The sequence below is a fragment of the Ictalurus furcatus genome, chromosome 16, assembly GCF_023375685.1.
Source record: "Ictalurus furcatus strain D&B chromosome 16, Billie_1.0, whole genome shotgun sequence".
NCBI classification, from domain to species: domain Eukaryota; kingdom Metazoa; phylum Chordata; class Actinopteri; order Siluriformes; family Ictaluridae; genus Ictalurus; species Ictalurus furcatus.
Genome location: NC_071270.1, coordinates 17,957,170 through 17,973,237, shown reverse-complemented (window position 1 = coordinate 17,973,237; position 16,068 = coordinate 17,957,170). Strand labels below are relative to the sequence as shown.

Sequence of the window (16,068 nt, the reverse complement as noted above, 5' to 3'; positions counted from 1 at the left end):
TGAGAAAAAAGCCACCATTTCAGGCCCCATTGTCTTAATTACATTTCTTATCAGCAGTTACTGCAGTGTGTGTGTATGTGTGTGTGTGTGTGTGTGTATGTGTGTGTGTGTTCTCCCTCACCGTCTGTAACCTCCAGCAGGGCCTTGGTGATGACGCTGCCGGCGATGTTGAGTGCCTGACAGCTGTAGTGTCCTCCATCAGCACGCTGTACGTCTGTGATGGTGAGATCGCCGGTCTGAGAGACAGAAAAACGGCTGGAGGGCTGCGGGGGCTGGTAGGAGAACAGAAGGTTCTGCCAGTGCAAGAACAGGGGGGATGAGAGAAGACAGAAAACAGAAACATGTTTAAAACTTAATGTCACTTGATAAAACTAACTTAACTTTATAAACATGTTTATATATATATTATGATTAAACCATTTCATCAGAATTCATTTAATGCCACATTTTTGGAAATCTTTGGAATATCTGAACACGCGAGAAGTATTGTTGTGTCATAAAATATAAAAGTCTATCAGATTCCAATATGCAAATGCATCCACCCAACACCACGTTACAAGTGGAAGAAGGTGGGGTATTTTTCAATGAGCATATTTAGAGAATCTGGATTTTTTTTTTCCATGCACATAAATGTTTATAAATGTTTTTCTAAGTAAAAGGACCATATTCATTCAGTTAACATTAATTCAATATTAGGGTTTAGTCATTAAAAACAATTAAGCAAAAATTAAATAAAAAACACAATGCAATCAATAGTAGCAAATAATATAATAATATAATAATATAATAAATAGTGTGCAAACAGGGTCTTCAGATCTTATCAAAATAATTTAAGATGGATTAAATAAAGTCTTTTTGTATTATAAGTCACGGATTAAATTTTGTATTCGATTTTAGATTTTTTTTTAAATAATAAATCAAGGTATTTTTAAGCATTTTATTAATATTTATGCACTATTAGCAGTTAAATAAAAACAAAGTGTTCTATCAAATGCCTAAATCTGTTTATTTAAGGATTTATTCATTATCCACTCTCAGATGTTAATGAGAAATCTATATTTGTTTTACAGTTGATATTAGACAGTGTTAGTATAAACTGTAAGACAAACGAGAGCGACCCAGATTAGATTTGAGTCATTTGCGTCATTACCATTCCAAAGTACTTAACTTGAACACATTTCTTGATACATGAATGAAATGAATTCGGGATACTCTACAAATACTCTCGAATTGGAAATCCTTCAATATTGTAATCAATTGATCAATGGATGAAAGATAAGTTAAGTTAAGATAAGTAAGATTTTCATGGTGATGGGTAAAAAACCTCGTACCTGGCTGCCCTCTCTCTGCCAAAATATGGCCGGCTGTGGGTTTCCCATCGCCTCACATTGAAACGTGACCATTCGGCCCACGCCCACCACTTGGTTGCGGGGCCGAATGACAAACGTAGGGGGCACTACACGACACAAGACAACACAATGTGACGTTAATAACAAAATGAATAACAGATTTAAAAGACGCTAGGATAATATGTAAGATATAATCACAACGAAAGTATGACATCATATCACAATAAGGAGGAAAATCACTTTTACCTTTTTCCATTTACCCATACTTGATTTACCCATTAGTGTGATCAGAGCTGTTTATGCTCAGAGCAGCTCAGAGTCAGACATATTATGAAAGATGGAGGATGATGATGGGATTATGACGGGAACTGACCAGTTCCTGGCACTAGCTCTAGAGTAGATGAGTGGAGGATGGTAACTTACCAGACATAACTAAAAGAGAGAAGAAAAAAAAAACACACCAAAACCATCACACATTATGAATTAGGAGACACATAAAGGAAATTAATAATGAATAGCAATGTTTGTATACTGTTTGGTGTAAAACAGACACGCATTTATACATATGTGCTATTGGTGTAACCTTAATAACAGCTCCATGGTATGGAAACAAAATAGACACAAAGATCTGAATTGTAAAATCCAACGAATTCTTAATAATGGAAGTGAAACACCATTGAATTCAGAGCACATAATATTCATATAATTGCATATAGCATGCTTTTATTCATTTATCTTTAGTAACTATTTTATCCTGGTCAGGGTTGTGGTGGATGTGGAGCTTATCCTGGGAATGCTATGCGTAAGGTGGGGACAGGAGGCCACTGAAATGCACCACACACACACACACACACACGCTCATTCACAATTTAGTGTAGCCAATGCACCTACTGGCATGTTTTGGGGAGTTAGAGGAAACTGGAGAACCCCAAAGGCAACCCAAGTGGACACAGGAAGACCAGGAACCCTGGACCTGTGATGCACCAATGCTACACATTGCGCCATCATGCTAACCAGCATATACAGTACATAGTGTATTATGAATTAATGAAATATACTGTATCACTTAAAAAAAAAAAAAAAACACATCTGTACTAATTAGTTTTGAGTTAACCTCTTTGAAATTTAAAGCAGTTTTATTTCAGTGTTCAGACATTCAGAATCTCTCTCCGTAAATGACACCAAGCATGTTGACATCACATTCAACCATCTGAACAGACAATGATTTGTGCTACTGCTTCTACTTCCCTTCATGGGCAATGTCTTTTCTATTATCCTGCAAATATGGAATGTTGATGCAAGTACTACGTGTGAAACCTCGACATCCCAACTGCCCAAACAGCACTGGTGATGTCCCTTGCTTATGGGGTGACGGATCAAGAGCGAGATCTTTGTTGTTGTTGGCCTGAAACGAGGCCCTTGACCCAGCCCTCCTTATGTAGACATGTTTTTAAAGTGAACCATTTGATTAATATGTGAACAGCAGACATCAAACAAGTCAATGCCGTGCTCCCAGAGTGCAGTGCAGCAGGAAAGCGGACATTCCATTACTCGCTCCGAGCCTTATTAGTTCTGCAATTAGTCAAGAGCGTGTCGTAGGCCAGACTACTGTCAGAGCCAGTCCCTTGTTCTGGTACAATGTATGGTTAAGATATGCAGTATATACTAGGTTTCTACTTAAAGCAAAAGAAATGAATGGCTGAGGTCAGATGTGTTGATTCGGTTATTCTGTGGGACTATAAGACAACATATGGGACATCTTTAATAAGATGGTAAACTCAGACACGACAAAGAAATCATATATTTACAAAAGAAAAAGCGTTAAAATGGCACAATAAGCAAGCAGTCCTTCAGTGGTACTCCCCTGTTTATATTGTTCACGCTGGAACTGCAGCATGTGATCCGTGATGTGTAAAGTATGTTTATTGAATATAAGTGAGGCCTGGGGCATGAATTTCTCTGGCAGCTTTATAGAGTGATCCGGAGGGGGTGCTGGGAGGACAGACTAGCGTTTGTCTCCTCTGGCGCACACAGGGTGAAGGTGGCACGGAGGATAACGGCCTTGTGTCAGAGGGTGGGTGTTAGAGGGAAACCGCAAAACAAGGCGCAGGTTGTTCAGCCCCCTATGAGACCAACTGGACCTGTGTTGCATTGGAAGGTGTGAAAAGCTTTGGCTGTGAGCAGGCTCGAGTTACGACCCCGTCTCACCTCTGGGATGTGTTTGGGCAGAGTTATGACACCCAAGTGAGGACGTAAAGGCACAGGCAGAAGGGCTGCGTGTGAGTATATGTGCGTAAATTCCCTTCCTGTTGGCTAGTTCATTTCCTTTAAAGATTCTTTTCCAGTTGGACTAAAACACATTCCCTCTCTCTCTTACTCAAATATACACACAGTAACTGGCCTAAACTAGTCTTAGAACATGAAACTGTCACTAATGTTGTTTTAATGGACCAAGATTGACAATGTTGCACTCTCACCCGGGTCACAAAAATCTCAGCCTAGCAGACTGGAGTACTTTAATCAGAGTGGTGCCTGAAGAATAATTATGGCAGCCATAAAAGACCTGAGAAGTTTTTTTTTTCTTCACACCACAGTGAGTGAGGTGATGGAAAACCAGAAAGCAACGAGGAACGCAGGGATATTTGGAAGAAAAACATCTGCACCAGTTCTGTGCTCCACAGCGGTGGATGACATGGCTGGTTCGGATTTCCACCGCTGATTGCCGGCAACCGTGACTGAGGTAGTGGAGGAAAGCCCTCTTTCGACGTCTTCCTGCTCCAATCAGGCTGAACGAAGGCTCGTGGGTGTTTATTTTTGAACGGAAACAAATCTACCAATGTATAAATGGTGGGGTTGCTTCAGTATGAAGAAGAGCTACAGAATCTAATCAAAGTACATGCAAAGACAATTATTCTAACTGCATTACACTGCACCAGCCTTTATATTTCATACAGAAAGTAAACTTAATATGAAGGGTGCTAAACAAATGGTAGTCTTTCATTATCAACTTTGCAATGAATTACAGACGATTTCATGCACCCTATATTTAATTATACGAGGACTATAAAATGAAATTTGCAGTCACAGGAGCTTTGAGCTCTCTCTCTCTCTCTCTCTCTAAACAAACACACACACACACACACACACACACACACACACACACACACAAACACAAAGGCACTGTAATCTTCATCATCTCTAGCTGCATGTATCATTCCAAATGAGATAATCATTGCTGTTTGTCAGACAGCAGCGTTGTTATGTCTGTTTCCTTCAGGCTAGACGTTCTTCTCTCCACCCTTGCCCTCATCTTACTGTCTCATTCCTCTGTTACCAAGTATCTTAGAGAAGCAGGGGAAAAATGCACTGAAAATAAAGCCAGTGTGCTTGGGTGACTTTCCAGCTGATACAATCAGACTCATTATCCATCTCTCCTTCTCTTCTTTCTCTCCATTGCCTTCGCTCTCGCCACTTTGCTGCGTCCCAGGTCTGGAATTAGACTGTGTAATTGGAAACATGCTATTTCCCCAGCATGGGACTGGGGCTTGTCTTTAATTAGGCCATCCTCCCTCCATGTGTCTTTGGCTGGGTGTCATTGGGGCAGAGGTTTGGAGGAGGTGGAGGAAGAAGGAAAAAAAAAAGGAGGAGGGTGGGGGTGATAGAAAGGCAGCTCCGCTCTCCAGCTCATTTCCTCTCTTCAAAGAGGAGACGAGGGCTCTGCTAACATGTCCTTCTCCTACCCACGCTCTCCCAGAGGATCACAGGCATGCTGCAATGGTCTTTGGCACTAAAACCCACTTCCCGTGACCTCTACTGACACGGCGTACTGCAGCTATGGGTTCAAAAACTATTGTGGGCTTTCTGAGGATACACAAGCTACCAGTCACCAGGCTGTGACTGCTCTTTAACAAATGAATCAGTGAAGTAAAATCATTTCTGAAGTGTTCTGGAACAACACACACACACAAAAGGGCTCCAAATATGTTCGCTCTCTTTTTTTAATCAGTGTTCCACCAGTACTACAATCCATGCCAGCAAATCAGAATCTTGAGTCTAGTCATGGTTATAATAACGCAGATGAAAAATATCTGCATGGAGGACAACGTTGTTAGACATTACAGGAAGAGCTTCCGTGCTGCCATTCTTTTCATGACAGGCATCCCTTTATGTTATTGTGTGGGTACAAATCATTTTGAAACCAGAAAAAAATGCACTACTTAGAAAATGTATGGTGTAAAAATATTGTTCGAATAAAACTCTATGGAATGCCTTTATGATTTTTTTGCTCATTTTAATGACAGGTGCCAATAATTGTGACATCGACTATAGATGACAGACAACTATTGAAGCTAACAGCAAAGAATTCCTCACTGGTTGATGGACCCCTACTTGGGTTCTACTCGGTACTCCTTCATGATGGAGAAACATTTGTAGGGGTTTCCTCAGAGGGTTAGGCTGTAGAACCCTTAAGGGTTCTAGATTTGAACTACGAGTGACAGCATCACACATAAACAATAATCCAGCCTTGTTCCACCAAATGTGAAATCCAAATGTTGGTTAAAAGATCCACCAGTACTTCAAGAAAAACTTTGTTTTATTTAAAAATAGCCTGTGAATGCCACTCCATAAGGCAGACCCTGGCTTGTCTTTCCTCCCCTCTGCCGCCTACACACTGCTCTGTCCAAAATGTTGTGGGCTGTGCTGAGAGGTCCTGAACCCCTGCACTAAAAGCCTGCTAGCTCAGCACAAAGACAAAACCAGTGCACTCAAACACGGTCCCAATTTGTAATCCAATTTCTAATCTGATTTCATAGTGTATTTATAAACACTGTACCAGTTACCATTAAATGGTGCTGTGAGGACATGAAGTCGTGCAGTGGCAATGTTATGTCAGAGACATAACCCTGAGATTTGGTTTCTTTTTCCTGCCCATGCAGGTGTGCTAGGGGTTGAGTGCCCTGTGTGTATGTGTGCGTGTGTGTGTGTGTGTGTGTGTGTGTGTGTGTGTGGATTCTCACCATGCACAGTCAGCGTAGCGGAAGCCTCAGCCTTGCCCACCATGTTTTCAGCTAGGCAGCTGTAGGAGCCCACGTCAGCCGGAGTTACGCGTCGCAAGCTCAGTGTGTGGTCTTCAAGGATCTCGTACCTGTAGAGAGAAGGCAAAGTGTGGTGAAACAAATCTAAATGATGTACATAAACACAAATCTTTTCAATAGCTAGATCACATTTCCGTCAAGTACACTCAGTCCCCTCTGAAACTACTGGAACAAGAAGGCCAGTTAATTTGTTGGCCTTAATAGTTTCTCCCTTCAGTCTTCTCTTTGTGAGGTGAAACCCTGCTCAATTGGGTTAAGGTCTGGTGACTGACTTGGCCAGTCTAAAACATTCAACTTTAACAACCAAGAGTAGATTTTCAGAGTTATTTATTATTTAAACAAATCAATTTAGCAGGACAAACCTAGGTAGAAAGAAAAACCGGTTCCAATATTTTTGCTTGCCTATTGATTGGGTGGTTTAAAACAAAATATGCAAAATGTTCTATATCGTTTATGACATCCACATATATATATATATATATATATATATATATATATATATATATATATCCTGGTATTAATAAAAAAACTGAGATTCTAAACTATCTTTTCATATTCATCTTTTCATCTCAAACCCAAATGTCTTCAGTCTACAGCAAAAACAAATGAATTGTCCTTGCCTTTCCAATAGTTTCGGAGGAGACTGTACAGTAAGTTGGTCAACACCCCTCTAGTGTCACTACGCTGTGTGGTTTTTAGCTTTTGTTACCGATTCAACTCACAAAAGGCTTAGGATAATGAGCCATTAAAGATAATCAGGCGTGCTCAAGCATTAAAAAAAAATGTTAAACCATGCAGAGCAAGAGCATTAGCACTCTTTCACATTCTGAACTGCTTTCAAGAACAGATGATAGGATCGGGAGATACAGACTGCCCAAGGGAATGAAGCCTTACCTCCCCTTGGGTAATTCTCCATCCTCTTTCCTCCAGCGGACGGTGGGAAAAGGATCTCCACGGGCCTCACAGCGAAACTCCACACTCTCATCAGCCAGCACCACCACACTGGTGGGCCTCCTCGTGAAGCTGGGTCTCTCTGGAAAACACAAGCATACCAGTTTTACATTTACATTACATTCATATTTATTCATTTAGCAGATGCTTTTATCCAAAGCGATTGTCAAATGAGGAAATACAAGCAAAGCGATATATCAAGCGGAGAACAATACAAGAAATGCTACCATACCAGATCTTTTAATTGCGTTCTAGAGAAGCAAAATACGCAGACAAGAGGTGTAAGAGTAAGTTTTGTTTTTTTATTAATTTGATTAATTTATTTATTTTAAGATAATGTGGGGTTGGCGTTTTAAAGGTTAGTTAGGTGTTCACGGAAGAGGTGGGACTTTAGCTGTTTTTTGAAGATAGTGAGAGATTCTGTTTTCCGGATTGAGGTTGGAAGTTCATTCCACCACTGAGGGACAGTTAGTGTGAAGGTTCTGGAAAGGGACCTTGAGCCACGCTGAGTAGACACTACTAAGCGTCAATCATTAATCAATCGCAGATTGCGTGAGGGAATGTAAGCCTTCAGGAGAGTGTTGAAGTAGGGCGGTGCTGTTCCAGACAAGGTCTTGTATGTGAGCATCAAGGCCTTGAATTTGATACGGGCGGCTACACGAAGCCAGTGGAGGGAGATGAAGAGGGGTGTGACATGGGTTCTTTTGGGCCGGTTGAAGACGAGGCGTGCTGCTGCATTCTGAATCATCTTAAGGGGTTTAATGGAGCTGGCTGGGAGGCCCGAGAGTAGTGCGTTGCAGTAGTCCAGTTTTGATATGACAAGAGCCTGGACTAGTAGCTGTATAGTCTGTTCGGTGAGATAGGGTCTGATTTTCTTGATATTGTACAGAACGAATCTACAGGACCGTGCAGTTGTTGTTTTGTAGTTTTAAAATGGCAATGATTATCCTGAACATGATGAATGGGTAGAAATATTGTTAAAAAACACATTTTCACAATTTCTAAATATATGGTCATCAGAAAACGTCAAGGTTAAAGGAATACTCCAGCACTGTTTCAGCCTAATACCTATATACCAAACCCTTAGTTTATGTGTAATTACTACTTGCGAGACTCTCAACATATTTTCCTGTACTGAGAAAAGAAAACGATCAATTTATGCAAAACTCACTTATAATGGAAGACTAAGGGGTGGTGTTGTGTTAGTTTATGCAAAATGTGATTTGGTAGAAAGTTTTCTTGAATTCTTCAGTCAAACTTACAAATTAAAAGGATAAAATGGTGGCTCTGGTATGCTGTAGAGGGCATTTATTTATTTTCTGCTGGCATGGTTTTGCCATGGTTGAAGACTTTTGTATGTTTTACGTTAAATGCATTTTCCATTCATTATTGTCATTCTTAATAACTTACACAGAGGTCTTCAACTGTAAAAATCTATTTTATTTGTAATATTAAACTTTATTGACCTGCATAACTAAGCACTGCATGCACTGTAAAACCAGATAAGTTCATTTAACTCAAAAAATTTGAGGAAACTAATGACCTCAAAATTTTTTAAGTTGATGAATCAATTTCTTTAAGCCAAATTCACTTAAATATAACAAAAATTTAACTCAAACTTGTTATATTTAAGTGTATTTGGCTTAAAGAATTTGATTTATCAACTTAAAATTTTTTAGGTAATTAGTTTCCTCAAATTTTTTGAGTTAAATTGTTGTCTGAAAATGGAATTAATGTACTGTACATTTTCCTATTATTATTGGTTGCCAGGAAAGAATAAAATTACAGTATATGTACAGAATAATAATAATTAAAAAAAAAATTTAAAGGGTCGTCTCTGACTTTTGCACAGTATTGTAGTTTTAAATTGGTGTTATAAAGTCAGGTATCTTAAATGTTTATTGACAGAAATCATCAAGTGCCCTTAAACAATGTAAGTGAGCATTAAGTAACCATTTTCAAAGTTTTTTTTGTCAGTACAGTACTTGCCATGTGCCCTGAGTGGTGATTAATGTGAGAACACACTGACGTGTTCATGTAATCCAGCAATTTTCATCAAAAGGAAAGTAAAGTGTGAATATATAAGTATATATTCATATATATTCATAAATATATAAGTAAGGATACATTAATCCTTTTCAGGTTTTCCTGCCCATGTATTTCCAGGCACTCCTGCGAGCCTCTGATCTGTTGCTTCAATCAACAGCATTATTCTATTAGCGCTAAATGTTTTTACTTGCTTTTCTAAATGTGTGCAAGCTGGCTCAGGGCCCAGCTGATCATGTGATAAGGTGTCTAGGCAGACAGGAAGTGTTTTCAGTTTGTGGAGATGGATAAAATGAGAAATGAAGGGGAGGAGACTTGGGGGGCGTGAGGGTCAACAGTCTGGGCCAGATCAAGAGAGCACAGCTGGTTGGGACCTGGGCAGGCAAATAGGGCACAATTCAGGGATCAAAAGGCTGAGTGAAGAGAGAGGGAACCGAGGAACAGCTGCACAAGCAGGTCCGTTATTACGTAGCTAAACCCTTTCAATTTGCCAAGCAAATGAGAGGAAGCACATCCACTTCTCCAATTAGAAAGATGGTGGGACTGTCCCATGCTACAGCCACAGTTCAGGAAGGTCAAGACACAAGATAAAGAATGCCTGAAGCCAGAATACAGGTGTGTTTACCTAAAACAGTCAGTTCAGCAATCTCACTCTCCCGCTCTCCCACCATGTTGGTTCCCACACAGATGTATTTCCCAGCATCACTCTTCCTTGCATTAGTAATCATCAGCTTTCCACCTCGGATCTGAAAAACAAGATAGAGAGACATTAATTTTCTACTGCAAAATGTTGGAAGTGTTTGTTGATTTCTTGGTAGTTGTGCATGAGCAAAATAGATTAAGGCATGCTCTTGCTATACAAGGTCCCTTTCATTTTAAATACTACTACTATTTCTACAACTACCACTACTACTACTACTATTAATAATAATAATAATTAAAAAAAAAAAAAACAAGTGGGTTCTGTGCTTGGCCCCCTAATAATAATAATAATAATAATAATAATAATAATAATACATATATTTTTTACTTTTCAAAACAGCAAAACTAATTACAATGCAAATTATTTGAAAAAAGGTTAAGAGACAACACTGTTGACATCAAGGTAATTGACAAGAAGGAAACAGAAGAGCAAGAAAGAATCAAATTAAAGGTTAGGTAATTGAAATGCCTGAGTCTTAAAATGAATTTAAAAGATAAAAAAAGTGTGTGGGACTGGCTGACTGAGGGGATTTTGTTTCATTTTAATTCTAATCTAAATTTAATTAAAAGTCTTTCATTTTTAGTAAGAAAAGGATAGAGTACATACAGAGAAATTAAGGCTTGGTCCAGAGGTGGCATTTAATTTTTTTAAATATATACATATATATATATATATACAGACATACATACATTTATATATATATATATATATATATATATATATATATATATATATATATATATATATATATATAAAACTTCTTTTGGTGATGTATGATTAATAAAGATAAGTAAAGTTATGTGATTTTAGTATTGTTGCTGTTTTTTTTACTTTTGTATTTAAAAAAGTATTTTAATCTGCATTGTTGTTTATTGGCCTCACTGTTCATTGCACAAAGTAGCAGCACTTATAAAACCCATACGGTTCAAGCACTAAGTTTTAATTAGTTTTACAAAATGTCCCTGACTGAACTGCTGTAATGTTCCAGCATTATTATTGCTTATAAACAATACATCAAAGAGCTGATTTCAACATACCTATGTGTCTTTGGTTTTCACATTGAGAGGTAACAGCTGAATGCAATGTTTAAAACATCCAAAATTTGTTTGTAAGAAGTAGTGATGCAAGTACACAGCCTGCCAAGAGACAACGGAGCAGCCAAGTGTCCAATTACTTTTGTTTCCCTGAAATGATCCCCTGAAATGAACTTCACAACCATTATATAATTTACATTCAAAGTACAAGAAAACAGAGCCAAAATAACAAACTGACCAAAGTCTAACGAACTTCACTGCAGAGAGAAATTGAGGAAAGTATCGGATGTCTGAGGCCATATAACCAGTGACTGTTCACTTAACAAAAGCACTCTACATTTACAGTAAACCAGGATTTAAACAAATTGGGCTCCAGGGACTCCATATTTTTGCTTTCGCCCAGCTCCCAACACACTGGTACCTGGTATTCAGTTTCCTTAAATGCTTTGTTTAGATGTGTTGGGAGCTGGGACACTGCAGAATTGTGGACCATCTGGGCTCCCCAAGGATCAGTTTGTGGGGAATAACTGCAGTATACTATGGAGTCTGGCAAATTTCAAGCACTACTTTAAATGTTTAAGGCAATCGAAGCTTTAGCAGCTGTTGTAACTGACACAGTTAGATATTTTTCCTCAGTAAAAAGACTTAACTAAAACCATCCGTCAATGTAAATGACCAAATTGAACATAATTTCTACCAGTTTTATTGTCCTAAAGCACACAATTCCAAGAGAATGTCGATACACATCAGTGAATTTAAAGTTTTATGCATTTGTTGAGCCATAATTAAAAGCAGTAAAAACAGGAGTGCTAGAAAGCTGGGGAGGTTTTGATGATCACTCGAGCATGTCCACAAACAAGCGGAGACCTTATGAGTCTTATGAGTGTGAATGTCTGGGAGGGGTCTCAGACAGAGCTAATCGCCTGGTGGGCAGATTTATAGCAGCTCGCCTGACTGCCCCTCAGGCCAGAGTCGGAGGACGCCTGAGGCCTGACCTCTATACTCCACGAACTGACACATTCCTCAAACTCATAAAAGGCACTTGTGTGCTTTAGTGGAGGCCACAAAGGTGCCCTAGAGGAGGAGAGAGTTTCAAAGACGCTCGGTTCTTTAGTGAGAGCCAGGCTCAGCCCTACTGGGAGAGAAGGGTTTGAAGTGTCATCGCGTTACCGCTCATTTGGCAAGGGCTGGGGCCTCAGCGTTGCTGAATCGAGAAAGACAGCTCTCAGGTTATATAGGGGTGTGATGGTGTTTCAAGGAAACAGATTGTGAGATTTATAGGGGTACATCAAAAGTCACCTGGTGGTACTATGTATAACATACGCAAAAATAGATTAATATACATCAATGCATGAACTGTCATTATACATTCTTTAAAAATACTTCATTGATACTTCATTAAGATTACACCCAGAAAGCCCTGACTATAAGAGGACAACGGTCCAGATGAGACATTAAGGAGAACATCTGGAAGCAGGGAACAAAGCACAAACCCTTTGAAGAATAATCGTCTGATGCTGTCACATTCCGGGACACATCAGACCACAAGAGAATGTACAGGACAAAATCAATCACTCCTTCACCTCCTCACCCTCCTTCCTGTCTCTTTGCTGTCCAACCGTATATTCAAATTCAGCACATGGGAAAGAGACCGTGAGCATGCTAATGTCATCTTGGGAATGGGATAAGGTGAACATGCTCTGTGTTGGTTCTGTGGAACATATTAAGGTCATATTACCATCTTTCATAATACTAAATGTGTCCATTTTCATACAGAGACCTGATATTTCACATCTCCTTTGAAAATTCTTCTAATTACATGAATATAAATAAAATGAGCGATAAGAATAGAGTAAACTTAAATATCTCAACAGCTTTTAGAGACCTACACTGGTCGCAGGTCCTACAGTCAATCTCTGATAATAACAGTACATGCTGTCATGTTGGAATAGGAGACTTAGGCATTGGGAATTCTTCAATATTGCTGTGGAGAGAATATTTCATTATAGCTAATTCATATTTTCTGCACATTCATCAGCCTCCATGTGATATATGATACGTTTCATATATTTCCAGAATATGTTCAATTATTTGCAATGATCCTTTTGTGCAGAAACCAGATTTCAGGTCAAAAACAACAGGTTGTGGTTTTTATTGGTTTCAACTTTTGCGCTGTATCAATATTGTTGGAAAATTCTGGAAGCTCTCAAACCTCTCAAAGTGAAAAGCTGCATTGTTTGATGAAAAAAAAGCTTCGCTAACTAGCTGAATATCTCTCCGAGAAAATTAGCTAGCTATGTATTTCTCTGTCTCTTCCTCTTTTCTTCCTCTTTTTCTCTTTCCCAGTCTACTTCCTCTCTTTTATATATATATATATATATATATATATATATATATATATATATATATATAGTTTGTAGCAAAGGCCCTTATAAACTGTTTGCTAGTTTTTAGAGAAAGTTGTGTTTAGCTAGAAGGGCTATTTTTCTCTGAGAGAGAAAAAGCTGGGCTTGCTAATTCTCCTTCTCTTTTTTCCCTTTGTGTCACATGATTAACATAATGAAGGTTAGGATGGATGCAAGTGCAGATAAGTGCTTTTAATAAAGAGAAGCAGGCAGACAAATCCAAATCATTAGACAATAGCATGGTCAAAAACAAGCAATGGGTCAGGCGATCAGCAAACAGGCATAAACTAGGCAAGGTAAGAATTGAGAACGAGAAACAAGAAACAAGCTCAAAGAACATGAAACAAAATGAGGAACAGGGTACAAACGCTTGGTATGGTGATAACACTCAATACTTCACAAAGTCATTGTTTTCAAACATTCTCTTTATACTGTGGTTGTGAGTGCTGTGAATTTGATGCAGGTGTGCGTGATTAGAATGAATGTGAGTGTTTCTGGGAATTGCAGTCCATGGCGGCCATGTTTGTAGGCCACAGGGCAGAATGGGAAACGTAGTCACTGGTTTGCTGTGATATGACACATTGTACATTTTCTCCTCTTTCACCATGAACTCTTACAACAACATTGAATGAACTGCTACGAGTGTGTAAAGATATGCATCTATATTAACCTTTATGTTCTGTTCACTACTTAGCATGGTTGTGTCCAGTTACATCAGGTCATTATCTCAATTTCTTCATCTGCAGGATGACCAATAAAATCAATGCTGAGAAAACGTGTCAGCCCCCAAAAGCCGTTCACATGCTTGAGGATCCTCCTGATGGCAGGTGTGTGTGTGTGTGTGTGTGTGTGTAAGAGATGGAAGGAATGGGACAGCCACTAACATAACCCTTTTGCTTCCATTTGACTTTAACATACGATGCATTTCTTAGAGGATGTATCAGACAAGGATAAGGCCGGCAATTTCCTGCACGCCCACACACAGGGGGAATCTATGGTCAGTGCAGAGTGACTACAGGGAAATCATCAAAATGGAATGGAAACCCCAGTCCTCATCATGAGAATGAATCCCAAGAGCATGGGGCACCAAAAGAAATCAGCCGTCTACTGGGATAAAAGCAAGAACAGATAAAAGAGTCCGGGCTAGTCCTATAGTGACAAAGGAGACAGAGAGAGAGAGAGAGAGAGAGAGAGAGAGAGAGAGAGAGAGAGAGAGAGAAGTCTATACACTGATATCCATGAATGAATACAAAAAAGTGAAGAGAACAAACGAAATGGAAATTTCCTTTGTTTCAATGCAAACACCAGATCCTATCCCAAACACCTCATTTTTCATGTCACACACTGAGTGTCCATCAGTCTTTCCCTGAGGACAAGAGGACCCGTCAAGGAAATGTTCCTAAGACATATTCTTTTACAATGAGACTGTCTATTGCTTTACTATATAGGATCCTGCACACAATGCAAACCAATTCCACTCGTTTATTTAAAGATTGCACTGTGCACTAGCTACTGTTAATTGTGGTATGAGTCTACAAAATCACTGTCTTTGATCTGGCAAGAAAAAGGCTAGTAGTTGGGAGTGTGTTCCCAACACACACACACACACACACACACACACACACACACATAAACACTCCACATGATGCTTTTAGCTGCCTCATGTAAATGTGTCACCCCCAACCAAGTGCTGTTAATCTCTTGCCTTTCATGGGTAATTACAAATACATTTAGTGGTTAATATAAAAGGATGATTCAACAACATCTCAATTTTTCCACCTTTGCATACTTTGGAATATCTGCAATACACCACAATTCATAATGAAGCAAAGATTTACAGTAAGACAACAGGATATTATGTGTAAATAATTTTACTCTTCAGCAATGCTAGCACAACACCCTGGACGAGGTGCCAACCCACCACACACATATTCACACACTATGGTACATTTAGAAATGCCAATCAGCCTACAGCGCATGTCTTCGGATAGAGAGGAAACCGGAGTACCTGGAGAAAACCCCGAAGCATGGAGAGAACATGCAAACTCTGCGCACACAGAGTGGAGGTGGGGATCGAACACCCAACCCCGGAGGTGTGATGCAAACGTGCTAACCATATTGATATTAAAATGTATATTTGTAAATATGGACTTGAAACAGGTAAGTCATGGTTCCCATACTGTATATCCTGAAGATTAAAATGTAGATGTATAGAATTTAAGACATGGAGCAGTGCTATAACACATTTTAATGACTATTACAATTATTATTGTTAGAGAACATTACAAATAACTTAATACTCCACAGATCACTGATACAGGATAAATACATAATTGAGAAATTCTACTAGCCTTTATATCACACCTCAACATTCCACCACATTCAACCTAAGTAGAAATCTTAAGATGGTTAAAAGAATATTGTGCTGTGTTAAACAACACAATTTATGTTGTGTAAAAGTACATATGTTGGCAAACTGCTATG

At 39.0% G+C, this 16,068-nt stretch overlaps 1 protein-coding gene across 1 annotated transcript in view; it reads right to left on the bottom strand.

The window, feature by feature from the left end:
* Nucleotides 1-16,068, bottom strand: part of LOC128620889 (roundabout homolog 1-like) — a 145,486-nt gene that overhangs the window by 28,487 nt on the left and 100,931 nt on the right. The window contains exons 4-9 of the mRNA XM_053646261.1: nucleotides 10,068-10,188; nucleotides 7,340-7,478; nucleotides 6,368-6,495; nucleotides 2,658-2,666; nucleotides 1,332-1,456; nucleotides 122-293 (exon numbers count right to left, since the gene is read on the bottom strand). Coding sequence (XP_053502236.1) covers nucleotides 122-293; nucleotides 1,332-1,456; nucleotides 2,658-2,666; nucleotides 6,368-6,495; nucleotides 7,340-7,478; nucleotides 10,068-10,188 — 694 coding nt within the window. The remainder of the gene's footprint in view (nucleotides 1-121; nucleotides 294-1,331; nucleotides 1,457-2,657; nucleotides 2,667-6,367; nucleotides 6,496-7,339; nucleotides 7,479-10,067; nucleotides 10,189-16,068) is intronic.